Source organism: Diceros bicornis, chromosome 11, assembly GCF_020826845.1.
Source record: "Diceros bicornis minor isolate mBicDic1 chromosome 11, mDicBic1.mat.cur, whole genome shotgun sequence".
Lineage (NCBI taxonomy): Eukaryota > Metazoa > Chordata > Mammalia > Perissodactyla > Rhinocerotidae > Diceros > Diceros bicornis.
In genome coordinates this window covers 74,436,836-74,462,522 of record NC_080750.1, presented here as the reverse complement: position 1 = coordinate 74,462,522, position 25,687 = coordinate 74,436,836, and the positions used below count along the sequence as shown (strand labels likewise).

Sequence of the window (25,687 nt, the reverse complement as noted above, 5' to 3'; positions counted from 1 at the left end):
AATGGAGAAAGAAACTGTGGTGCATCGGTACAATAGAATACTACTTGGCAATAAAAAGGATAAACTCTTAATTCACACAACAACATGGATGAATCTTGGATGCATTTCTCTAAGGGAAGGAAGCCAGATTCAAAAGGCTATATAGTATATGATTCCATTTATATGACATTCTAGCAAAGACAGAAATACAGGGATGGAAAATGATCAGTGGTTGCCAACGGATGGAGTGGGGGAAGGGGTTGACTACAAAGTGACAGCATGAGAGAAATTTGGGGGTGAATAAAACAGCTCTGTATGGTACTGTGGGGGTGGATATACGACCATAAAGTTGTCAAAACCCATAGAACTGTACACCACAAAGAGTGAATTTTACTCTGCAAATTTTAAAAATCAATCAGGATGCTAGGGAACTCAGATGGAATGAAGTGACAAATGAATCTCACTGTATTATAAGCATGTGACATAACCACACTGAAGGTGTGGAGATGAAAGGTCTTGACTTGAGTAACTGTGGAAGACAATGTTTTGATGGGATACTGTAAAACTAATGTACTCGACACAAACACTGTACTCTAGGTGGTAAGTTTGTTTTTCATAAGGGTATGGATTAGCAATTCTGAAAGTAGTTGACACATTAGTAAATATATTGTAGCTAACTGGAGTTAAGTTTCTCACTGTTGGTGAAAGAAGTTACAAATAAGCAAAAGGAGAATGCTAGAATAAACTCTGTGGTGCTGGATTGGAGTTGGAATTCTCAGTATGAATCCATGTCTCTTTTAATATATCTATCCAGATAGACAGATTGATAGATAGACTGATAGATCGATTGATAGATGTGTATACCTGAGTTTATATTCATACATACATTTCCAAGCTCTGCTGAGAGAGTCTAGAAGCAGTGACACCCTAGTATCAATGAGCACACCTAGCTCCTAGATCTTGGTTTCTAAATATCATTTTCCAATAAAAATAAGCAGGTTTTCTTGGAGAAATGGGTACTTCTAGGGCTGGAGATGGAAAATACAAGATAAGCCTGGAGCATCTTGTAGTGCCAGGAAGTCTGAAAGTGCTTTAAAAAAACAACACAGAAAATGATGAGATGTGTCAAAAGCAATCAATCTGAAAGACTTCCCAATGGCTCAAGTTGGAAAACTGTGAGCAACAAAATAAATAATGGTAGCATTGGATTATTACCCAGAGAATAAAATAAATATCCATGAGTCTATACTGATATAAAAAAGATTAAATAAGAAAGAAAGAAAAAAGGGGGAAAAAAAGAATGAAAGAAAGAGAGAAAGAGAGGAAGAAGGAAGGGAGAGGGAGGAGGGGAATCTTCCTCACAGAATTCCAAATAATAACCGCAGCTGGATAGCGTGAAATAGAAAATTGCCACTAGAACACCACAGTAATAATTACTGTGGGCAAGACTGACTGGTGAATGCAAAAACTGTGGGTGAAACTTAAAGAAGAAACAGTACATTTGCAGAACCTCAAAGCATCTACCTCCAAATACTTAACTTTTTTCTCTTAATTTATTTAAAAGTCCTATGACTATTTAAAGCAAAAATTATAACACTGTATTGTGGGATTTATAACATGAGTAGATGTAAAATTTATGAAAACAATAGCACAAAGGACAGACAGAGGTAAATGGAACTGTTCTGTAGCAAGGCTTCCATATTTTACATTGATTAAACTGGTGCACTATTAAGTCTAGGTAGGCTGTGATATGTTAAAGATGTATATTGTAATCTGGAACAACCACTAAAAAGTGCAAAATGTGTGTCACTTAAATGCTAATAAAGGAATCAAACAGCATACAAAAAGCTTTTGTACAAGAATGTTCACAGGAAATGACCTGCAAGTCCCCAGGAGGAAGACGAGCACACTGCAGGGCATCCACAGAGCAGAACACCCTAAGCCGTGCCAAGGAGCAAACGCTGACACACACATGCTGGGTGAGTCTCATCAACCTCGTGCCGAGGGAGGCAAGCTGGACAGAAAACAATACACGTGGGATGATTTCAGCCAAGAGGAACCTATGGTGAAAAAACCAGAACAGAGGTTGCCTCAGGGGAAGGAAAAAATTGCCTGAGAATGAACAGGAAGGAGTTTTCTGGGGGTGTTGGAAACATTCTATTCTTAAAGGGGTGAAGGTTATATGGGCATGTTTATTTGCCAAAACTGTAGAATTGAGATTTGTGCCTTTCACTGTACATCTTACCTCCACACACACACAAAAGACTAAAAAAATAAAGTGAGGTGGGAATGGGATGGAGTGTGGATGAAACAAAAATGGCAGATGATTAGTAGTTGTTGAAGCTGGGTGATGGGCCTACTATGCTATTTTGTTTTTTTGTATATTGTTTAAATTTTTCTGGCATCCACAGAGCAGAATGCTCTCAGATATTGTTCTGTAATAAAACAGAAATTTTCTGTAATAAAACACTTGTATAAGAAGACAAACTTGATATACAGTGTTTTTTGGTAAGATATTGGTTACCTTTGAGGAGGAAGGAGGAAGAAAGGGATTGTCCAGGTCTGAGTGAAGCTGCTGCTAGTTCTTGGTCACACAAGTGTGTTCACTTTATAATAATTCTTTGAGGTTTACATGGATGACTTCTGCATATATTTCTGTATGCATGTTATACATCAATAAACATTTTAAATCCTGCATATTTGCACAAAGATCCTAACTCAATATCTCAGAATAACAGCAGGGTTTTGTTTTAAAGTGGAACACATTCACTCATGACATCATCAGATGGATTTTAATACTCCCAAGTATCTATTAATGCCCTCACCCTGTGTGGTCCCCTGGGTCTTTCCATTCTTGCCTCAATTTGGTAACTGGCATGGTTTTGAGATTTTATGATGTCATCTTTCTCCAGCAAGTTCCACTCCCACGATGATGCTCACCAAGGCCTCGACACCTAGCACAGTGGAGTGTTCACAGCATGCACTCAAGACCTGTGGGACTGGGTTGAATGAGGAACAAAACGAGGAGCACACGATATTCGTAACTTATGTCTAGGTGCCATATCATGACTTAGGAAATTGGTAGGGTTTTTCGATAGATTTGCTATGTTTTCTAATTTTTCCTATTGAAAACAATGGAAAATAGGGTCTCAGAGTTCTTTCTCAGAGACAGTCTGACATTTCAGGCACAGATTACTGACAATTATTAATGGCATATGACTTTCCCACCTCATCTTAGTTTTAAGTTTTTAACTCCTTACCTCGGAAATGACATAACTTTGCTTCTTCTAAATCTTGTAGTAATACTGATGCTCCAGAAAGTCGGGCCATGGATATTCTGCTGTTGTGCATCCTCTCTGCAAAGAAGTGGAGCTGTGCATCCACCAGTCTGAGAAACATGTGGTGCTGTAGTATTTGGAGTCAGAGTAGCTAAATGGAAAAATGACTTCAGAGAATTATCACCATAACCCCCAACAGCAACAAATTATTTTGCTTAATTATTTTGTGATTCTGAGGGTATATTTAAAAAGGGATATTAAAACTGGTTGCCAAGGAGCCAGCCCTATAGTAGAGCAGAAATTGCATATTACCTTCCTACACAAACTTGCCTAACATAGTGGGAAAGAGCAACGAGAAGTTTTGGTGCTGTTGCCTGTGTTAACGAGGCCAAGAGGTCCACACTGGGATAAAGAAGTCCAGTGAACAAGCCTGTGTGCAGCGTCGGACAAGGGGCATGAGTGTGGTTACCCAAAGTGGCTTAGGGGTCACTTACCAGTGCATCTGATTTTCCTGTCTGTACAATGCAGGAATTGGGGCTGTGCACTGTGATGTTTTCTCCTTTTTATGACATGTCTCAGGGCAGTCCTTCTAAGATGCCTGACCAAGGTATGGGCCCTTCAGGTGGGTGGGGTCCAAAAGGAGGATCTCTGCAGCGACCCTGACCACGGGGTCCAGAGGGAGGATCATGGCAGCCTGGAGGGATGCAGGGGATGGTAGGACCGGTGGCCTTGAAAAGGCAAATTCCAGGATCCCAGGCACCCGGTATTTCCATTTTAGATATTGAATTTACTTTTCAAATACTGACCAGGGTGCTTCCAATAGGGCTGCAAGCATCCTCAGCAACAGCTAGTCTGGTGAGCCCCACCCCTATCTGAGTACCGGGCTCAAGGGATGCAGTCCATCCTCACTGCGCATACTCTGGGGGGTGCACAGGGCATGAAGGGTGGGTGTGGTATAGAGAAGAGGCGGGGTAGAGAGTGGGGTGGAGAAGCAGAGGATTGGGGCCCAGGGACGGAGGGACGAGGCAGGAATTGGGGCCCCTAGCTGTGCATGCTGGGAGCTTTTGTCTCTTAACTGCTCCCAGCAGGCAGCCTGAAGGGCTGCAGGACTACAACTCCCAGGATGCTCTGGGCACAGGGCGGTGCCTAGCCCTAGGGGGAGGAACAGGGTGGTGTGTTCTTGGCTGAGGGCAAAACTGTCATTGGCTGCAGACACTTGTCCTGCACCTGCTCCACGTGGACTGAGCCCCGGAGGGATGTGATGGGACGAGAAGGACCAGGGAGTTAGGAGGGTGTGGCGGCTGCATGGGCAGCCTCGGGCCTGCAGCGTGCAACTGCTTTTGTCCAAAGTTGAAGCCAGACTCATCCCTCTTCCACACCGCCTCCCTCCGTGGCTTGATTCCTCCCACCTGCATGCCTGTGGGTCTTTTCACAGCCTCCTACCTAGTCCAGGGCCAGGTGCTTCTCTAAAATGCTTATGGGAACTGGTTTGACATCCCAGAAACTTTCCACTTTGCATGTTGCCCTCTGCCTTCTCCAGCCAAAGTGCCAACATTTCATTAGCTTTTGGGAGAAATTCGCCCTTGTGGCCCCTCTTACAAGCACAACTTAAGAGCTTTGCAGGGTGGTAACATTGGCTGTTGCTTGCCTTTTTTGCAGATGTGGAAGTTGAGGCATCCTTGAGGTTAATCACTGGTTTCCCCAGGATCCGCTATGAGCAGAGGAGAACAAGCCAATTCCCAGGAAAGTATCTAGTAGGCCATTTTCACCAACCTATTCCAGTGCAGAGGCCTCTGAAACAGCATCCTTAAGATGAGAATAGCTTAAGCATTTTGCCCTTTAGATTGATCACCTAATCTCAGCTCAGGCCTGAGTGGCCAGTCTCTCAGAGACACAGGTGACGACTCTGATCCCTCAGGAAGAGACCGGTGGTCCACCTTTGGGAGACGGATGTGTAAGGTAGACAGCACTTGGGCAGCATTTGAAATTCGTCAGCTTTAACATCTCTGCTTTGGATTCCGGCAAAGTTCCCGGATAAACACGCCCAGGGTTAGTCAGATGTACCGTATTCTTTAAAAATTGATTAGAATAGTGAAAGGAACAGAGCATAAAATAGCTTGCTTATTTGCAAAAGATGAAATGCAAGCAAGATCTTCTTGTCAATTTTTTTCTGTTTATTCTCTTGGCTGTACTGTACACTTGAATGCAGAAATAAAAAATTTGAATGGCCAAAATGTCTTTTCCTGAGATTGGTAAATTAATTTAAAAGATCTATTGAAACCTGTGGAGGAGTGGTTAGCAGCTTTCACGACTTATGTCCTCCCCAAAAATCTGGGCATTGATCTACATGAAAAAAAGTCCTTGTTTATATTACACATCCCAGTAGGTTACATTTCCGATTCCTGAATGTGGGATATTATCAAAACAACTGAAAAACCTGGTCATGGAAATTGGACCCTGTCACTTTGTCAAGAATTTGCCTCTTTATGAATAAATGACACATGAATTCTCTAACATTTTTGTAAAATTTTATTTTGTAAAATGGACGAGAAACTCTGTGGTGTCTCTGAATGTGGCAAGACAGGGAATTCTCATTAGACCACATTCTCGGATTCTTCTCTCGTGTTCAATAGGCCCAGGTGATAGTCCGTGTGGTCAGGTGCAGCGCTGCTCCCCCAGTGCCCAGTGTTCCATCCTACTCTGGCCTGTGCATATTTCAGGGGGTTCTGACAACACTCGTCCACAAGGGTTGGAAGGAGACATTGTAACATGAGGATATTCATCATCTTAAAACAAGAATTAATGGAGAGGAAAGTTTTGGGGTGTGTGTGCTCCGATGCACTGCTGTTGGGGTGTGGCTGCAATGACCACTGTGCTCCCAGCGTCCCCACAATGGCTTTCTCAGAAGTTTGATCTCCTGGCGCAACCACAGCAGCTGTTGACAGAGCTGGGTGCTCATCGTGGTTCAGTGTCTTCCATCAGATTTTGTGGCTCTTACCCTCCTCTGCTTGCCCCTTTCCTATTCCTATCTGCTGTGTTGATTGCTTTGTAGTTGTTTCCTAGGAGCCACTGTGTGTAACTGTATTTCGCAGTGTCTTTAGGGACCCACCCTCACTACACGAGTCATTGTACAACATTGACTTATCCAGGTGTAGCCCGTGTTCGTCCTCTCCAGTGGAGCTGTGAAGAACCCTGCTTACTCGGAGCTCCTCTCACTCTCATGCTGCTTATGAAGCTGGGCATCTCGTCTTTGGTCTCATCACATTATTCTTTCCATCGATTATTCTGAAGTCGGATACGACTTTGTTAATAATGTGACACTGACTGTCACAGGCACTTTTATGTATCTTCCCCAACAGCTCTGTGAAGTAGACCTGTGATCCCCATTCTACAGGGGGGGACGCTGAGGCTCAGAGAGGTCGAGTAGCTTCCTTCACTTCACAAAATTTCTTGGTACATTTTGAATCTCCACTTGGAACTCCGCCTCTCACCCCCTCCTGAGTCCATTATCTGCTTGATGGCAGTCACCTTGCACAAAGAGGCCCCGGGCAGGGAGTGGACTAGTTGGGCGTGGTCCTCCGGCTTATCCTGGGAAGGTTCTAGGTTTATTGCGAGAGCTGGAGCAGTGGACACTGACCATCACTCGCCTGGAAGGTTTGTTATGTAGAAATACTCTTTTTGCGGGTGTCATGTCTTCTTTGTCTTCATTGCTCCCCTGGGCTTTCTCCTACAGTCCGTGCTGTGCAGTAACATACAGTACAGAGACTGGTGAACATCATACTGTTGCGCTGCACAAAATGGCCACATCACTCATTTTTCTAATTATGAAAGAAATACATCCTGTTAAAAATGTCAAATTACACAGATCTATAGAAAGCGAAACCCTCCACTTTCATCCTCTTCCCTGAAAACTCACTCCTCTACTCAGAGGTAACTGTTGTTAACAGGCTGGGGTTTATTCTTCTGGACATTTCCTATGTATTTATAAACACACATAAAGTTTTTTAACATAAATTACATAACTACATCGTTTTGCAATTTGCTGTTTCCCAAACCATATATCATAGACGTTTCCCGTTATCAGTGCACATCATTCTAACTTACCATTTTAAATGTTTTAGAGGTATTCCAAAGAACAGGAATATCATAATCTGTTTACTTCTTCTTTGATAGAAATGGGATTACATCCAGTTTCACTATTGTACATAACGCTGCAGTAAGATCATTGTATGGAATTTATTGCACTGCTATTCAACTGCTCAGTTTGCTTTGTTTCCTTTTAGTGAGAGACTATGATATATTTTTAACATTTTTATGGGAATTATTTTATAGGGAAATTAATTTTATCACTGAATAAATACATTTATGGGGAAACTGGCCTTCAAGGTCATCCATTTCAGTATTCTGGAGAAAAATCTTGAAACTTAGAAGGTATTATGCTTGCTCCATCACATTCTAACGAGTCATGTTAACAATTTAAAGTTGAATGTTTGAATAGCCTCTACTCTCTCTGTTCAGAAGGATGACTTTTTCTTGTCTTGAAAACTTCTGACTCCAGGGGCTCTCAGTTGGACTTCAGAGAGGATAAGATATTGGTGTCGCATCTGTTTCTCTTCAGCTGTAGGCTGAATCTTCCAAAGATCATAGAATTGAGCATGGTCCAATCGATATATATGATTTGGGTCAAAAATTCAAAGTAATGAACCCAAGATAGGAATCTATAACTTTGGTTCTTAATAAAGAATTTCCTTTGAGGACCTGCCCAGTGGCACAAGCGGTTAAGCGCACACACTCCGCTGCAGCGGCCCGGGGTTTGCCGGTTCAGATCCCAGGCACACAGCGATGCACCGCTTCTTAAGCCATGCTGTAGCAATGTCCCATATAAAGTAGAGGAGGATGGGCACGGATGTTAACCCAGAGCCGGTCTTCCTCAGCAAAAAAGTGGGGGATTGACATTGGATGTTAGGTCAGGACTGGTCCTTCTCACACACACACAAAAAAAACCAACAGAATTTCCTTTGATATTCTTAAGTCTCTGTGATTACTAGTAAAAACTCACCTATGGGTGAAGAGATTTGGTTCTGCTGGCAATGTCTGGCTTGAACATCCATAGTTAAGCCTGCCACATCCGTAGGTAGATTAGACTTGACCTCTTGATGACCTCTGCCCTTGGTCTTTGACCGGGGAAAAATAAGAATTTTAAAAAGCTGCTGTTATTAGCACTCAATGCTAGAAATGCCCATTAAAGAGTGAGTTTCATTTGGTAAACCAAAGGGAATATAAGCAAAACAATGTCTTTAATATCTATAAAATTTCAAAAAATTCTCATTTTTTAAAATGTAACTCTGTTTTTGCCACAGTGAAAACTGTGTATATATAGGAATGAAATATTCCTCTGTTCACTTCTTAAGTTGTTTCCATTGACTTGGATTTATCCTCTAATCCGTATTCCAACTGTGAAAGAACGTCTTGGTCCTTGAAAGAAAAGAAGCCATTGAAATTTGATTTTCTTTTAGCTCGCCATCCTACAGGTTTGAGGAATAAATGATCATGTAATGATACAATGATTTTGAAATCTAATTGTAAATTAGAGGGGTGTAAGGGATGATTGAATGGTGTTTCATCCTCATGGTCAGGGGTATTGTACACATGGACATGTAAACACGATTCAGAAAGCTGCTTCAGCCCCGTGACATCCCTGAGAACCACAGTTCAGGGAGGATCTAGGCACACAGCCATCTGCCTCGATCTCCTGGGTTACATGTAGATCCAGCTGTCTTGAAAGTGGCTTTAGAGCAGCTATCTATTTCTCCCCTTCCTTCTCTCCAGCTTATCTCAAAAAGTCTTGACTATCATATTTTAAAGTAAGACCAATTATAGTTATTTATATGAGCTTCTTGATCATTACTGCAGAGTAATAATCAGGCATACCATTAAATATCATTTAATTGATCTAATTAAATTTGTTGTACCTTATAATTGATTAGAACACTAAGTTTAGTTTAGAGTTTCATATTCACCAAATCTGTTAATCTACTTACAACTGCCATGTGCCTCACTCCTCTTAGAAGTGTATCTTTGGCCCATCACAAGATTTTAATGAATGAAATCATCATAAATTAAGATAATGTACTGTCTTTTGGATGATAGGGAGGCAGATGGGTCCATTTTGGAAATATGCCCATCTGTCTTTGCTCCCCATGGGAAGTTTCTGGTCACTAGGTCTCCAGGTGGCTTGCACAAGCCCTAGGTCTGTAATAGCTTGGTGCCTCTCCTTCTAATTGGGGTAGAAATAAAAGAGGTCAGAGAGACTTATTAAAGTTTTGGTTGCATGAAGTCTTCTATGAAGACCATCCATGCATATTGTTCTGGGTAACTCTCTGTTCCTAGGACTACTAGTTACTTAAAGCGCTTGTCAGGAACTGTGAAAGGCCTGATATTTTACCTTACCTGCAAGTTAATAAGTCAGCCTACCATGGTCTTATAGATCTTGGCAAAAGACATGAGACCCATGGGTCAGAGACAAAGGACTTAATGTCACAGCAATAGCAGTGGCCAGAGTATCAGCATTTGCACCGGTTCACTAAATCCCACTTCCTACAGGGTGATACACAGTGGGCCGGGTGACATGCAGAGGTTTGCAAGAGCTCAGAGCTTAAGGAACTCAAATCTTTGATAATGGACAGGAAGTCTGCTGACCTTCGCCCCAGGGAGGGGTGTTATTTCTATTATACTGGGCAGTAAGCAAGCCTGCCCTTTGCTCCAGAGGAGGTCACTATTTCTATCTTCCAAGGCTGACAGCTCTACACACATCCTTGAAAAGACAACCTGGTTTTACTGGCTTTCAAAGATAAGCTTGAATGAGAATCAATCATCATTCAGTTCTTCTGTTTCCTTTATTGAGATTGTGCAAATATGCTCTTTTCTCTGTAAAGTTCACTAACTTTATTCATACATAAGGGATGCTTTTGGTTTTATTTATTAAGTTGAAATTTTCTTATTAGAGCAAATGATGAAACTATTATGGGTTGGATCTGAAAGTATGCTTTTCCAAGAAAAGGTGAATGATCAGTGCTCATAGAACTTTGCCACAAGGAGCTCATAGCAACTTAAATGATTTTAATTTGATTACTGTTTTGTACAACTTTCTTCCATCTTACCTCATCCTCTCTGCTTCCAGTAACTCTCATATGGGAATGGGACAGTTTCAGGGATTCGCTGAACTCATTTACAATATTCAAATGGTTTTCTCTGTTATATTGTCTTTATTGAGGTAATGTTGACATACAACATTATATTAGTTTCAGGGGTACAACATAATGATTCATTGTTTGTATATATGTTGAAATGATCACCACAATAAGTCCAGTTAACATCCGTCCCCATACATAGTTACAAATTTTTTTCTCTTGTGATGAGGACAAGGTGTATTTCAAGGTGCAGAGGAATCAACGATTATGTCTTACTTTTCCACATACAGCTTGATGGATTTGGACCTAAGTATACACCCTTGAGACTGTCACCACCATCAAGGCCACAAACATATCCATCACCTCCCAAAGTTTTCTCTCAACTCCTTTTGTACGATTATTCTGTGGTAAGAACTCTTAATATCTACTCTATTAGCAAATGTGACGTATGCAATACAGTCTTGTCAGCTGTAGGCACTATGCTTGTCCTACATCTCCAGAACTTATTTATCTTGATAACAGAAATTTTGTATCCTTTGGCCATCAGCTCCTTATTTATCCATCCCCCCAGCCCCTGGTAACCACCATTCTAACCTCTGCTTGTATGAGTTTGACTATTTTAGATTCCACATATAAGTGAGTATTCGCCTTTCTCTGTCTGCCTTATTTCACTTAGCATAATGTCTTCCAGGTCCATCCATGTTGTCAAAAATGGCAGAAATTCCTTCTTTTTTCAAGGTTGACTAATATTGCATTTCTTTATCCATTCATCCATCAGTGACATTTAGGTTACTTCCATGTCTTGGCTATTGTGAATTAGCTGCAATGAACATTAGAGTGCAGGTATCTCATTGAGACCCTGATTTCAATTCCTGTGGGTATATACTAGAAGTGGGATTGCTGCATCATATGTTAGTTTTCATTTTTGGAGGAAGCTCACTGTTTTCCATAATGGCTGTACTAATTTACATTCCCACAAGGGTTCATTTTCTCCACATCCTCACCAACATTTGCCATCTTTAGTTTTTTTGATAATCGCCATCTTAACAGGTGTGAAGTGATAGCTCATTGTGGTTTTGATTTGCATTCCCTGATTAGTGATGCCGAACACCTTTTCATACACCTATTGGTCCCTTGTATGTCTTCACTGGAAAACAGTCTATTCTGGTCCATTGCCCATTTTTTAATTGATTTTTCTTTTTGTTATTGACCCAACACAAAAAAAGAGAACAAAATTTTCAGGCATTATGGGTGCTTCCCAGTTGATGCAGATGGTTTTGTTTTTACAATGGTACCAAAAGATAATGTTTTGTGCTTTTTCTTCAGCTTGTTATAAGACCAGCAGTAGCTACGGCATGGCAGATAATTGGGAACGTCTTGGTTTGGAGGTTTACAACATAAATGAGTGGTAAGGAATTTTTTATTATTCCAAGGAAAGTATTGAGATCACAGTCCATGGAATCCAGGATTGATAGGTGTAGGAGGAACTTAAGGTGAGGATCGGTGATCTGGCATTACTTCTGATCTTGAGGGACAGGTATCTACTGTATGAGTGTTTGAATAAAAGTATTAGAGATCATGAATTTGTGGTGAGTGAATACGTTTTCTGAATTATTTACTTTTGACCATAACCGTTTGGATTATGTGAACATCTGGGATATGGGAGTAAGTCGTTAACAGGGGGTGGTTGATAATGTCACTATTGATTTAACGTCTATGAACACGAAATGGTCAATGGATTAAGCAAATGAGTAGTCAGAAAACACAGAAATGGTAGGATATGGGATTTAGTAAAGGTTTGTCCTGAGAGGGAGTGTCAGGACTTGTGCGGTTTAGAGTGACAAGGACAAGAATATAATAGAAACACACTCAAACAGGGAGGGGTGTTAACAGGATGGGGGAGGAGAAATGATCTGGAGTAGCCTTGAATTTTGACCTTGAGCTTTCTGTTCTTGATGCAAATTTGCCTGATGACATCCCAGGACACAAGTCAGATCTATCCCTGGAGGACAGAGGGAGGGTGGAAGTACAAAACAACCAGGATAATTGTCCTAAAAAGTCAGGGTTCCTTTGTCATTTGACCCAATTTCATGATTTATTTTTGTAAGGTAAGAGGAAAAGAAGGATGATAGTTACGTCTTCACAGAGGAAGCAGTGTAACTGTGGGAACCAGTCCAAACCAAAGCCTGGTTTAAGCATCTTCAACCCTTTGAGGATGTCCAGTGACATATTCAAGAGGCCGGATACTAGAATCCCATCCCATTCTGGCAGTGACGGGTCTCTGGGAGGACACTTTTGACCAGCCCCACCAGGTCTGCTGGCCCGAGAGACCGCAAGGACTCCAGGCCTGCAGCAGTTCAGGACAACTGGTAAGTCCTTTCAATCTTGCCAAAGCGTTGCAAAAACTTGCACCTAGTCACACAGGTGAATCCCTGCCAGGTGTGCTCACAGGTAGTCTGCACTCCAGGTCCCATGCCCACTCCTGCCGGTCTTCAGATTTGGCAGAGATGATTCCAGGAGCTGATCTGGGCATTCCACAGTTCCACTGCCAACAATTTCTGGCGACTGAGGAAGGTATCAGGAAGGAAGAAAGGGCAGTGAAGAGCACAGGAGAGAGACTGGTGGTAGCACTGATGGCGGACAGACTTGCTAGCGAGGCAGAGAAAGTGAGGGGCCAAGGACGTCCTGACAGCAGATGAAATGGAGCAGGCACCTCAGTGAGGTCTCTTGGCAGCGTCCCTAATGTTTCCTTGCTTTGAGCTCTTGAAACTTTAAAACATACCAATACGTTTCTTTTATTAAACTCTGCTGCGTGAAATAGAAAATATAGACAGTGGTTTCTGTCTGAGGTGAGAGGTTGAGTTTCAGGTGAGGAGAGAAAGATCTTCTTTTTTCATGCTGTTCTCTCATTTTCCTTTACTATGCACATTATTTATTTTTACTTTCAAGTCAGCAGAGAGTTATCAACGTCACGGGATGATTCAGTTTTTCCCCACAGTCACAGTAAAACCTACTTAAAGTGGATTATTCTTTTTGTGTAATATTCCAATAGATTCCAAAATATTATTTCAAAAGCACTTCGATGTCTATGTTCTCAAATTAGATATTTACTTCTAAGTCTCCATTTTTATGTCCTTTGTTGCGTGCTACTTCAGAGTTGCATCTAAGGAAATACCAGATTTCCCTCAGTTTTTTAGATCCATATGTGTTGGAAATTTGATTCATGTAGATGGACATGGCAGTCGGGGGATCGTGCTATTATCAAAAGAGGCCTTTTCAGCATCAGTAATCTGACAAGAACCCACTGCTTGTTGGGATTCAATTGTCTATTTGGGGGATCAAGCTTTCACTGTTTGCACTTCTCTTTCTCTTTGGAGGGAAAGTATGGCCTTCCCAGTTTCATCATTACCAAACCAATTTCCTAGGTGGTTATGCTGTGTCAGGAAGGGCCTGGGATGCCGGGAACCAGGATTCATCCTCAGCTTCTGGCTGTCCTGAGAAGGCTTCCCTGGCAGAGTCCAGCCTGTGTGTCTGGGTGACACTTGCAGCCATCAGAAAGGAGGCGATAACTCACAAGTGCCAAGCGATTCATCTGGCCCTCGTCTTACAGGGTGTTCCCAAGGGAAGAGCTTCAAAATACCACTTAGTAACCCTTTGAAAGCTTCTAGTCATGTGGTGGGTTCTCGGTGTGAGCTCAGAGCAGTGTCTATTCACCACCAGATGGGGAGCATTTCAGTATTTTAATTGGTAAGGCTATGTTCATGTACGTCCATGGATCATCAGTTCCGTAGCATTCCCTGCTGGAGCCCCCCACACCCCCGTCATACCTGATCTTTCAAAGCTCCAAACAGGGTTCACACCCCAGCAGGTGGTTGTAATGTAACCACAGCACAAGACTGGGGAAAAAATCACAGACACCCAGGGTTGACACACTTTAAGGGCTTGGGCCCAGTTGCCCCATTTGGACGAATTTGGAACACCAACACTGAGTGTGTAAACTTGAGGATTGTCCAAGACCATGGACCTCAGAAGAACACGGGCTCAGAAGTCACCTTGGACAGCAAGGGACAATGTGGGGTCACTGACTGGCCAGGATTATGGTCCCTTATCTTGGCAAAGTAGAGCTCACTCGGGATCCATCAGGCCAAGTCAGGGAGGAGGTTTGGGGCTTTCTAGGGAAATTCTGTCCTAAAGGGAATTGCATAAGGAAGGCAGGGGTGCTGAAAATCCTAGTTCACAGGGAGCAGTAATGTTTATGTAACAAGGCCCAGCTGTAGCCTTAAAAGCTGCATCACAAATCTTTCCTCCTGGATACAAATCAAGCAGGAAAAGGAATTCAGGGTCCTGGACAAGGATTCCAGCCGGATTCAAATCTAGGTCAGGGGTGAACATGGATCCCCTAGAGGGCCCTCAGGAGGGAAAGTCCTGCCTGCCTTTAGTCCATCTGCAAATGAACTTGCGCGGGTCTTGTCCTCCCAACGTGCACGTTTTGATCTTTTTCCATTGTTTTCTCCACTTAGAGCTGATATATTCCCAGAGATTGAACTAGAAAACAACAAGTTCCTAAAATTTGGTCAAAAGAAACCTCAAGAAGAGAAGCAGAAAACATTCCCTCTTCCTCCAGAATTAGGAAGGCAGCCCCTGCCTGTGGCATGACATGGTCCTGCGTAGTGCTGTTTTAAAATTACCCACATTTCAGTGGTTTTTTTCTCTGCCTGTGAAAGTACCTTCGACCTTTAAATCTCAGGAGAAGGGGTGGTGGGCTGTGTCTGCACCTGGAGGAGCTGAATGATACTGAAATGAACTGGTCCTCGGTGTTAGGGGGACTTGGGATTGTCCCCACTAGCCAGAGAAGGGGCTGGCCCTTCTCCCTTCTCCCACATACAATAAGCTGATGACCCGGAAGAGTTCTTGATTCAAGGAGAAATGTGAGATTCTGTGTCTCCCTCACATGCCTACAGAAAGTGACAGAACCACACCACAAGTTCCAGGCTGTAAAGGGAACAGGACTTTAATATAATATTCAAACATGGCATTTATTATTTACAACAAATAACTACTGTCCCTCCTCAATGGGTTCATAGGTGCTGGGGGATGTCAGGGAGCTGAGATGGGGTCGTCCTCTCTCTCTTGGGCTTCAGGGGACTCCAGGAATCAGCTTACAATGCTCCCCTTCCTGTCCAGTGGGAGGAGCTAGCCCGGTGCATCACAAGCTTCCCAGCTGTGTCCCGGCTGCTGAGGATGGGGCTGTGATCGGCCACTGGTACGGGGCTCGGTATGGGGGCCTGGGGGCTGAGTAGAAGTGTCGGGTTATCTTGGGGGGCCTCCCTCAGAATCATGGCCACCCACCCTGTCCCCACTGCACTGGGTGCTGCAGACCCTGTGCTCAGTGCTGTTAGCCACCAGTACCCCATTTGTCCCTGCCACGGGAGCAATCGTTTACTATCACCTATTTCACAGAGGAGGAAACGGAGTCTCAGGAAGCTGAAGAGAGTCACCCCAGTCACAGGACTGCTCAGTAGTGGAGCTGGGATCCCAGTGCCAGCTATCAGACTCCCCAAGGACACGCTTAGCTCAAAGCTTTACTGAACTCCTAGGAGTCAGTCACCCTGGCCCAGACACTCACTCACCCCTGAACTTGATGATGGCCGGCTCTTCTTGGCCTTGAATATTCTGCTGGCCAACTAGGTCTGGGGATCCAGCAGGCAGGACAGGCTGTAGCTACAGTACAGAGAGGCACCTCTGAGCCTACCAGGAGCCACACCTCAGGTGTCCCCCCACTGCCTGCCCAGCAGCTGGAGTCTGGGTGTCCCAGAGTTCGCCAAGCAATAAGGACTGGGGCTGAGCAGGGGGCCACGGAGACAGGCTCTCTGGACTGGCCAACATGGAGAGTCCACCCCTGCCCTCACTCAACTCCTGCACAGCCTCAACTATCATTCTCGTTGAGCAGCTCCATGTCCTGGAATCAGGCCCCAAATCACTCCTCCAGCTCTGGTTGTAATTCTTTGCAACCACTGGGAGCAGCAGCATCTCCCTCATGACTCGGTATTCCTGGGACCAGAGGGAAGGAGAGGATGCACACAGGGCCTGGGTGGGGGATGCTGCAGGGGCCTTGTGGGGGGTGAGGGGTGGGGCAGGGGACCAGTTCTGGCAACGCTCCTTCCCACCAGTTCTATCCAGGCTCTACCTGTTCTCAGAATGGAAATAATCAGCCCCTCCTCCAGGAAGTTATCCTTGATGCCATCCTCCCCTCAACCAACCCGCCAATAGGATGGGTCTCCCACTTCTCTGTTATCGAAGTCTTCCACTCAATGTAAGATACAGGGGGTGGAACCAGGGACTGTTCTGCCCAGAGGGTCTCTGATTTCCACCTCCTTCCCCTCCCCTGCAGGGAGTGCCACAGCTGCTCACCTCAGTCCCTTTCTTAAGGTTGATCTCATTCCCCTGGAAGGTGGAGAGCCAGAGTCCATCAGACAGAATGCCATAGACTGACTAACCCCTTATGTCCACCCCTTCTCATGTTGCACTACTGCCAGGTCCCCAGAGGGGGCGGAGCATGCAGAGAAAACAGGACTTGGACCTAGGCCGGGCTCTGGGCTCCAGAGAAAGAGGACATGGGGGGAGGCTGAGGGACCTGGCAGCACAACCCTCTCTGATGACAGATTTGGAGGCTGAGGCCTCAGGCAGAGGGGACTGCTCAGCAACTTATGTGCTGCCTGACTTGGGGGGAGGCCGACCCCTCTCTCCCTCCATGGGCAGCATGGGAGTTAGAGGCTGAGTCCAGCTCAGATAAAACCTCACGCGGCTGTGCCATCAGGCAGCTCTGAGCTTCCCCAGCCTGGGGAACCGGAATGGGTGTCTCAGGTGGAGCCTCTGTTCACTCATCTCTAAGATGGGCCTGATGCCCCAGCTCCCAGGGGCCACTGCGAGGCTCCCGGGAGAGATGTGTCAAGTGCTGAGAGCTCGGAGCACGTTTCGGGGGCTCCCGCATCCCAAGGTTCAGGATCGTGGTCCTTCCTGTCTGGCCTCAGGTTTACCCACCTCGAGATAATCCACATCGCCAGACACAGCATAAGCAGGTCACCAAGGAAAGTGCCAAGATAGGGGACGACACCCTGTGACATTGGGGTGCGGGTGGGATGAGCCCTTGCTCTCAAGTCGACCCCCTGCAGACCCTCCCCTGAAAAGTCCACAGCCACAGCCTCCTGGCCCACCCCAGGGTTCCCACGGGGAACAGCCTAGGACCCTTAGCAGCCTCCCCTCAATTCCTCCTTGCTTCACACCCCAAGAACACCACACTCCTCCTCCTCACCTCCCAGGGCAGGCTTCTAGCAAATCACAGGGTATGCGGTCCCTGTCCCTCCCCACAACAAACCCATCCTGCACCAGCTCTTCCAGGCCATCCCGGTCACTTCTACTGGGGGATTCGGACACTGTGGCACCAAGAGAAAGGGCCCTCCTCTCTTGATTTGAGGCCTCCAGCTGGGAACGCAGAGCCCCTCCCCCACAAGCACAGTCACCTGCTGCTGCTGCTGCTCCTTCTCCTGCACTCTATGGGAGCTGATTTCCGGGGGGCAAACGTGGAAGGCCCCTCCTGTCAGGGTTGAGGACAGTGTCAGTGAGGCCATAGTCCCCTCACTGCATTTCTCTCCAGCACCACTCGCCTCCGACACTGGACATCTGACTCGAGTCAACTGGTACCAATGCCACTCCACCCTCCAAGGTCTTGTGATTCCAGAACAAGCCCAGTTTCAACTCTCTGAGTGTAAGCTTGGGCTTGCGTCCTGGACTCCCTGAGCCTGTTTCCTCATCTGGAAAGTGTGAGAACTCCAGCTACTTCACAGGTTCTCCTGAGGACTCACTGTCGCATGACTGTTATCACTGTTCTCGCCCTCACCCCTCCAGGGAGCAGGCAGAAAGCTCCCACATTCCTTTCCTCCCTCTTACCTCATCACCTCCATGTGAGGCCTGCACCACACGATCACCATCCTTCCATTTCCCTGATGGGGAGACAGAGGCCCAAACAGGGGCAGTGAGTTGCTCAGGGGCCACAGAGGAGAGGCCACTTGGCCCTCCCAGCCAGAGACACTGTTCCAACATCCTCACCTAACCCCCAGCCCCACCACTGACAACAGTCCTGACCCCCGAGCTCTCGAAGCTTGGTCGTGGGCTGAGGCGTGGATGGAGAGGATGTGGTGTCTTGGGAGTCTGGTTGAATGGCTCCTGCCTGCCCCAGTCTCGTGGAGTGTCTGGCCCCCAGGCTGGGACAGAGGCAATGCCAAACCCTTCTCCTCCCCAAGGAACCACTCAGGATATTCCCCTGCACTGAACTCTTTCTTTATCCACTCAGAAACTGGACCCCCAAGGTGCCACCTCTGATCAACAGGGAAGGGGTGAGAGGACATTTTGCTTCCCTGTTTACATGAAGCTCCTAACTTCCTTTCAGCAGGATCCACTAAGAATCTATCAGTTGCCTAGGCGCTACTCATAAGCCACCTGGGGTATATGTCATTGTCAACCAGGCATTCAGGTGAGACTCCGTTGTTGACTTGAGTGACTGTTCTAGGCGTCCAGGGGAGGTCCCAGAACGCACACACATCTGTCTCTGGTCCAGCTGTTCAGATCCAAGGATGAGCATCTTGTTTGTCCACCTGGGCCAGGGAAATTCCTTGCTGTGCCCGTCCCTGGGGTAGGCAGTGTGCCCTCCCCTTGGAGACATGGTGAAGATAGAAGGAGCAGCAGGGGCCTGGCTTCCTGAGGACAGGTTTAGGCTGAGGGATAAACCCACCCAACCACCCAACAGCCTGGGAGAAGCTACATTCAGCAGGACGGAAGTGCACGGAAGCCAGAAATCTGCTGATGGCGCCAGCTCGGCAACTCGCCCTGGAACAGCCCAGCCAACACCACTGTGTCCCATGACCAGGGCCTCCTGCCCACAAACGGCACCCCACCTGCCCATGGGCCAAACAGATCCCTAAGCTTGTTAACCTGGACAAGATAGATGGGAACGTTTCAGAGAAAGTTCAAGTGAGAAACTATCAAAACCACAGCTTGCCCAGTCCCCCTCCCCCCGTGGCCCCTCCTCTCTTTCCAGACCCCCAGCCTCCACTCTACCTTGGTCATCAGTTCTCTTCTCAAGGACTCGTCTTGGCTATAGTACTCCTTAAGTTTTCAGAGCTCTCCCTGAGGAGAGGGGAAAGAGGGAAGGATAAATTTAGGGATAATGTGAGGGGTCTGAGTGCAAATCCTTTTCTTTGACAACCTAAGAGATTCAAACTGCCTGGAGGAGTGCTCTCACTGGGCTCCTCTGAGGGCTAAGGTCTTGTGAGACTGGGAGGGTGCTCTCCTGTTGGTCACTGGCGTCTCCATTCCCCCGCTATACAGAGCAGCTCTCTTCTGACCACTTTCAGTTTCAACTGGGCATAGAGTTCTGTTGCTAGAAACACTTGAAAATCTCCAATGTGGCTCAACCCAGTACCTGGCATTTAGAGAAACCGAATCCTGAAGCAGAATTGGTGCACTAAAGACACCAGGAGACTTAGAGACCCACCGCTGAGGCCCAGGCCCTGTTCCAAGCATTTGCTGCCACCCAGGAGTTCCCAGCTGACTGAGGGGCCAATGGCAGACGTACGGGAGATCCCCCATCCACCCTGGTCCTCCTATGGAGAGAGGCCTACCCACCAGGAAACTTCCCCCATGTGTTCTTCAGGTGGCATATGGATGTTTTCTGCAGAACAGAGATGACAGTGCAGGGCGAGGAGAAGTTCTTCAGGATCTTGCACTCCTGGGGAAGGGAAGAGAATGAGCTGTGAGGTGGGGCGCTGGAGCCCTGCTTGCTCTAGCTTCAGTCCCCTTCTATTTAAATCTCCTCTCCTGGATGAGACAGATGCTCAGGGAGCCCCAGAAGGGCACATTTAGGACCCAAAGAGTAACACTCACAAGGAGGAGGATTTTAGCTCAACCCAAGGAGGGATCCAGGTAGGAAGTGAGCATCCCCGCACTGGGACCTGGAGTCAAGGTCAGCATTCCCCTGGCAAGAAGGGCCTAGGGACTTGCAGTGTGCTTAGACCACACACTGCAATCCTGGGACCTGATAAAGGTGGAGGCAGTTCCCAAGGCTCCAGAGAGGGGCTCCACTGGGCCTCCCACAGCACACCTGGGCCACCTGGATCCAGCGCTCCACCACCCTCACCCTGTCCTGGGCCATCATGCTCGGGTCCCCGAGGCAGGTGGTGACGACGAGGCTGGCCACCCTTCTGAAGTGGTCGATGGTGGCCCGGACGGTGTGTGCCAGGTGCTCATTGCTGGGCTTATTCCTCTTGCCCCAGGTGGAGCCCAGGCACTGAGAGGGCACCACCTTCCGGAAGAGCTCCTGGGGAACAGGGGGAGTGTCACCCAACATTGCCACACCCCAGCTCTGTGTCCACATCCCCAAAAGTCCCACACAGGGGTCACAGTTTAGAGCTGGAGCTCAGGAAGCTCATGATGTGGCCTGAGCCTTGTGAGAGTCCCTGGCTTTTCTTCTCTGTCCACTGAGGGTACCCAGAGGATGACCCAGGACCCAATACTGGCAGGGAAGGGAGAGAGGTATTTGCATCCAGCCCGTCCTGGCTAACTCCAAGCTCCAGATGGTGGCTCACCTCGGCTCATCCCAAGGGGGCATCTTCCAACACACTGATCCCCCTCTGGTCACACTCCCCATTCTGATGCACATTCTCCCCTGGCAGCTACAACCAGGGGCCTTGTCTGTCTCCCTTGTAGTGGAGTACACATCAGGTGTCTAATAAGTCCTGAGGCTGTTGAGCTTCCTGAGCAGACGGTTGGGCCACCAGGAACCTGGTTGCATACAGTGAGTTCCCCTCCACTACTGATGTGCCAGGCCCTGCTCACGCTTCCTTCTCTTCAAGGAGCCGGCACAGCCACTCTGTGCAGCAGGTCCTGTTAGTGTCCACCTCTATAATCTGCAGGTGGAAAGCAAAGGCTTAGGGGTTCAGAAAGTTGCCCAGGTCGTATGGTTGGTAAGGGGTGGAGCCAGGATTCGGGCCCAGATCATAGAAGACTGGATGAGGTCTGGGGCAACGATGGCAGAGGGTAGGCCTACCCCACCCCGCCCTGAGAGCCCAGCTGCTCACCGCATCCATCACAGTCAACTGCTCCACCACCAGCTTAGGAGGGAAGGCCGTAGGTTGGGCTTCTTTTCACACTTCTTAGCCACAGGTGGAGATGGACTTCCCACTAGAAATGATGGTCCAGGTGACTCCAACTCAGCAGCTCCCACTCCTGCTGGAGCCCATGTTGGCCCTTGCTCCAGCTCCAACACTGCTGGTAGAGGGGACACTGGCTCCAGTGCTAGAGGGGGTGGTGTCAACGGAGCTGGAGCCAGCTCTACCTCCACCACTGCCCACAGCTCTGCTTCTGCTGCTGGCTGAAACTCTGGAGCTGACTCTGGAGCGGGATAAAGAGAAAGGTTCACTCACATAGCTGACTTTCCATGTGTCCTTCTAAATACAGGAATGATCCCACTTCTCTTCCAGGAATAGCCAGCCTGCAGTCCCCCTTAGCCTCTGGCTCTGCCTCAGTGGCCTCCTAAACTCACAGCAGACAAGGGAAAGAGGGTCACGGGAGCTCAGCTCTGAACCAGACAAGGTTACCTGCATTTACGTCCCCTTTAGCTTGAAAAAGAGACAGCCCCTGACTGGTCCCACCCTAGTTCTGGTCCAACCCCATCATCTCAAGGTCCTGAGTGTGGAGGCCCTCTGCTCCTGCTGTCATCTCAGAGCAGCACTGGATGGTGTGGGTGGCCTCATGTACCTGCTCCTTGTCTAGTGAGTTGCTGGAGTTGAAACCATTGAGCAGCTACTCGACGACCTCCTGAGTGGAGTTCTGCAAAGACTGCCTGGGAGCTGGGCCAGAGGGAATCAGGGGTTGCCTGCACACTGCCACTGAGGCCAACCCCCAAGAGAAAGTCTGCTCCTCAGTTCAGGCACAGAGGGCATCCTGGCAAAGATCTTTGGTCAGGGAGGGAAGGAAATGAAACCTCTAGGGCTCAATAATATACGAGTAGAGGAGCTCACCTTCTCATGCTGTCAGCCATGATCTGGGGTATGAATGCGACAGACCCACCAGGTTTCCGACACCTAACAACAAGCTCCTGCCCAGGAATGGCCTGTCCCACATACCCTGCCTTCCCCACTCCACACAGACACACAAACACACACACACACACTATGAGGGGCCTGGAGTGTGGGGTTGATCAGGTGGGATCACCGTTGTGTCCTGGCCTGCACTAGCCTTTCCTGGGCTCCCCCATGTTACCCTTCACTGCCTCCTGTCAGACACCCAGAGGCGTCAGGGATGAGGGCTGAGCCAACATCGGCAACAATCAAAAAGATTCTCTTTCTGGGTTTTTTTGAGGCCAGATCCTCCAAAAGTTTGGATACAACAACAAAATATTTTTGCTTCTTGGCTGTCTCCATTCAAGTGAGTTGGATGGGGTGCTGTGGGTGCCTGGTTACCAGAGTTCTAAGATCTGTTGAGGCCTAGGACCAAGGAGATGGGGTCATTTTTCAAGATTCCTTTACCTGGGACCCTTACCTCAATCAGATTTCTCCAGAGCTGCCCATTGAGCCCGGGCTGCTCACCCTCCTCTCTCATGTCACTTCCTGAACTGTACACAAGGAGCCTACACAGCCCTAGCCACAGTTCCCTGGAAACCTAACTCAGGTCCTAGCTTTGAGGAGACAGAGATGAATGCAGACCTCCTCTTTCTTACCAGTTCTGCATCCTGGGGAAGTCCTTGTGCCTCTCAGGTCCTCCCTAGTCTCCAAACCTGCACCATGGGGATCAGGCTAGAATCTACTTCCTAGGGACCTCACCCGGTGTATATGAGATAATATCTATTACCCCTGTGGGCTGGTGTCACATGTACCTAAGGCACAAACTTAGAGATGGAAGAATAACAAGAAGGGGTGACATGTAGCACAGAACACCACTCAAAACAGGCCTAGATTCTAGCAATGTGCTATTGGAACAGTCACTTCCAACTTGGCCTCATTTTCAGGTCAGCATCATGAGGGGTTTGAAACTAACGGAAATTTAGATACTGCCTTCTGTGGCATAAAACCATTCAACTGTTTCCTGTTTTATGGAGAATGAGACCCAAGGGCCTCATCTTGGACTATGAGGTGGGAAGCCTCCACAATGGTACCCAGTAAACCCCACCCATGGCATAGCCATCCCCGTGTAACCACTAAGTGGTTAGTAACTGGCTTATGAACATAATAAGAGCCAATGTGATGGGATGTCTTGTCTAAATTTTAACTACACAAGTCTCTCACTTCCTCTTACTCCCTCTCTCATGTTCCATCTCTCTCTCTCACTCTGTCGAATCCCTGTAACTGAGGAATCAAATACCAGTGTTTTGGGACTGCCCAATGTGGAGGCCTATAGAGGAGAGAAGCACGGGAGTGCCCAGGCCAACAGACAGAAAGGAACTCAGGCTCTCATTGCAAACTGAACCCTGAAGGCTGAGAGTGACCTTCGGGGCTTGTCCTCCCCCAGTTGAGCCTCAGTTGAGGCCACAGCCCCAACCTGTTCAACTCAGCGAGGCAGAGGCACCCAGCTAAAACGTGCCTGATTGCTGATCCACACAAATTGTGAGATAGTCAACATTTGTAGTTTTGAAAAGCAAGGTTAGGGGCAATGAAGTCAGAGAGGGAAAGGTAACTGACACAGCCTACCAGGCCCTGGCCCTACCTTCCACCCCAGCTCCTGTTCTCTCCTCCCAGCCTCCCTCCAGCTGCACTGGCCATATTTCTGACCTCCTCTGGCCAAACTCACTTCTGCCTGTGAGACTCAGGACCGGTGGTGCCATCTCCCTGACACACTGCTCCCAGACCCCTGAAGGGCTGGCTCCCTCTTGTCATTCTGGTCCCAGCAAGTGTCACTCTATTGAGGCCTTTCAGACCCTCCTACCAAGTGACGCCCAACCCTCCCTCACAGCCCCCTGCTGTGTTTCTCTACAGCACTTGCTGAGAGGAACTTACCCACGGCTCTCAGAATCAGTGACAAAGATGGAGAACTCAAAGGTTTTGCGGGTACCAATGCCTGTGTTTCTCATCCCCTAAGCCATCAGATGTCTCCTTTGGATCCCACTGCTGCCACCAAACTGGTACAAAACAAAATAAAACTGAGTAAATTTTAAACATCTTATCAGCTTTATTCAACAGTTCATGAATCAGGCAGCATCCAGTCTAGCAGAGAGAAAGAAGCTCCAAGGAGCTGTACAAAATGAAAGACTTTTATAGGCAGAAGGGAGCAGGAACAAGGAAATTACACTACACCAAAAAGAGGGTTGGTTACTGCAAGGTTACCTTCCTTTAGGGGATGGCAGGGCTCTATTAGGAAGGTGACCTACCTGCTGCTCATCAGGCGATTCCCAATTGACTGGTTTATGATTCTATTCCTGGGAGGGCAAAAAGTCTAATTAAATCTCGGCTTGTTGACGTGAGACTTAGGCTAAGTGGCTCTATTAGGGCCTGGTGTCTTGTTTTATTATTTTATTTATTTATTTTTTTTGTGAGGGAGATCAGCCCTGAGCTAACATCCATGCTGATCCTCCTCTTCCTTTTTCCTGAGGCAGACCAGCTCTGAGCTAACATCTATTGCCAATCCTCCTCCTTTTTTCCTTCCCCAAAGCCCAGGTAGATAGTTGTATGTCATAGTTACACATCCTTCTAGTTTCTGTATGTGGGATGTAGTCTCAGCATGGCCGGGGAAGAGGTGCGTCGGTCACGCCCGGGATCCGAACCCAGGCCGCCAGTAGTGGAGCGTGCGCACTTAACAGCTAAGCCACTGGGCCTGCCCTGGTGTCTTGTTTTAAACACATTACTTCTGCTGGTCCCTGATTTCCCCAGTTACACCCCAGCTGTCCCTTCATTGACAATTGTTGGTCACACACCCACTGCACCTGCCTCCAATCCTTCCCCTTCAACACCGTAATCTCACACACAGCTCCTCCCGACACTATCATGACGTCTCCCACCACACGTCCCCTATACTTTCCACACCGCCATCAAGATGATTCACAAACACCACAACCATTTATGTCCAATGGGCTTAGAGGTCTAACCGTGCACTGGGAATCAGGAGTCACAGGGTCTGTCACTTGGCCTCCAATCACCTACTGTACCCCAGCTGAAGGGCTTACCCTGCAGAGAGACTCAGTTGTAGCCAACTCCA

At 47.2% G+C, this 25,687-nt stretch overlaps 1 protein-coding gene across 7 annotated transcripts in view; it reads right to left on the bottom strand.

Annotated features, from left to right (window-relative positions):
• Positions 1 to 19,929: 19,929 nt before the first annotated feature.
• LOC131411582 (ral-GDS-related protein-like) overlaps positions 19,930 to 25,687 on the bottom strand; it is a 49,720-nt gene continuing 43,962 nt past the window's right edge. For 2 of the 7 annotated variants that reach the window (XR_009221584.1, XR_009221587.1), the window contains exons 2-4: positions 24,493 to 24,614; positions 21,580 to 21,892; positions 19,950 to 20,819 (exon numbers count right to left, since the gene is read on the bottom strand). Coding sequence is in view for 2 of the 7 variants with exons in the window: in XM_058550609.1 (XP_058406592.1) it covers positions 20,121 to 20,231; positions 20,640 to 20,876 (348 nt within the window). In the remaining 5 variants the exon portion in view is untranslated. Of the gene's footprint in view, positions 21,016 to 21,393; positions 21,409 to 21,579; positions 21,893 to 21,948; positions 22,034 to 24,492; positions 24,615 to 25,687 lie in introns of those variants that run through there. The other 5 variants (XR_009221586.1, XR_009221585.1, XM_058550610.1 and 2 more) reach the window with 5 other exon arrangements.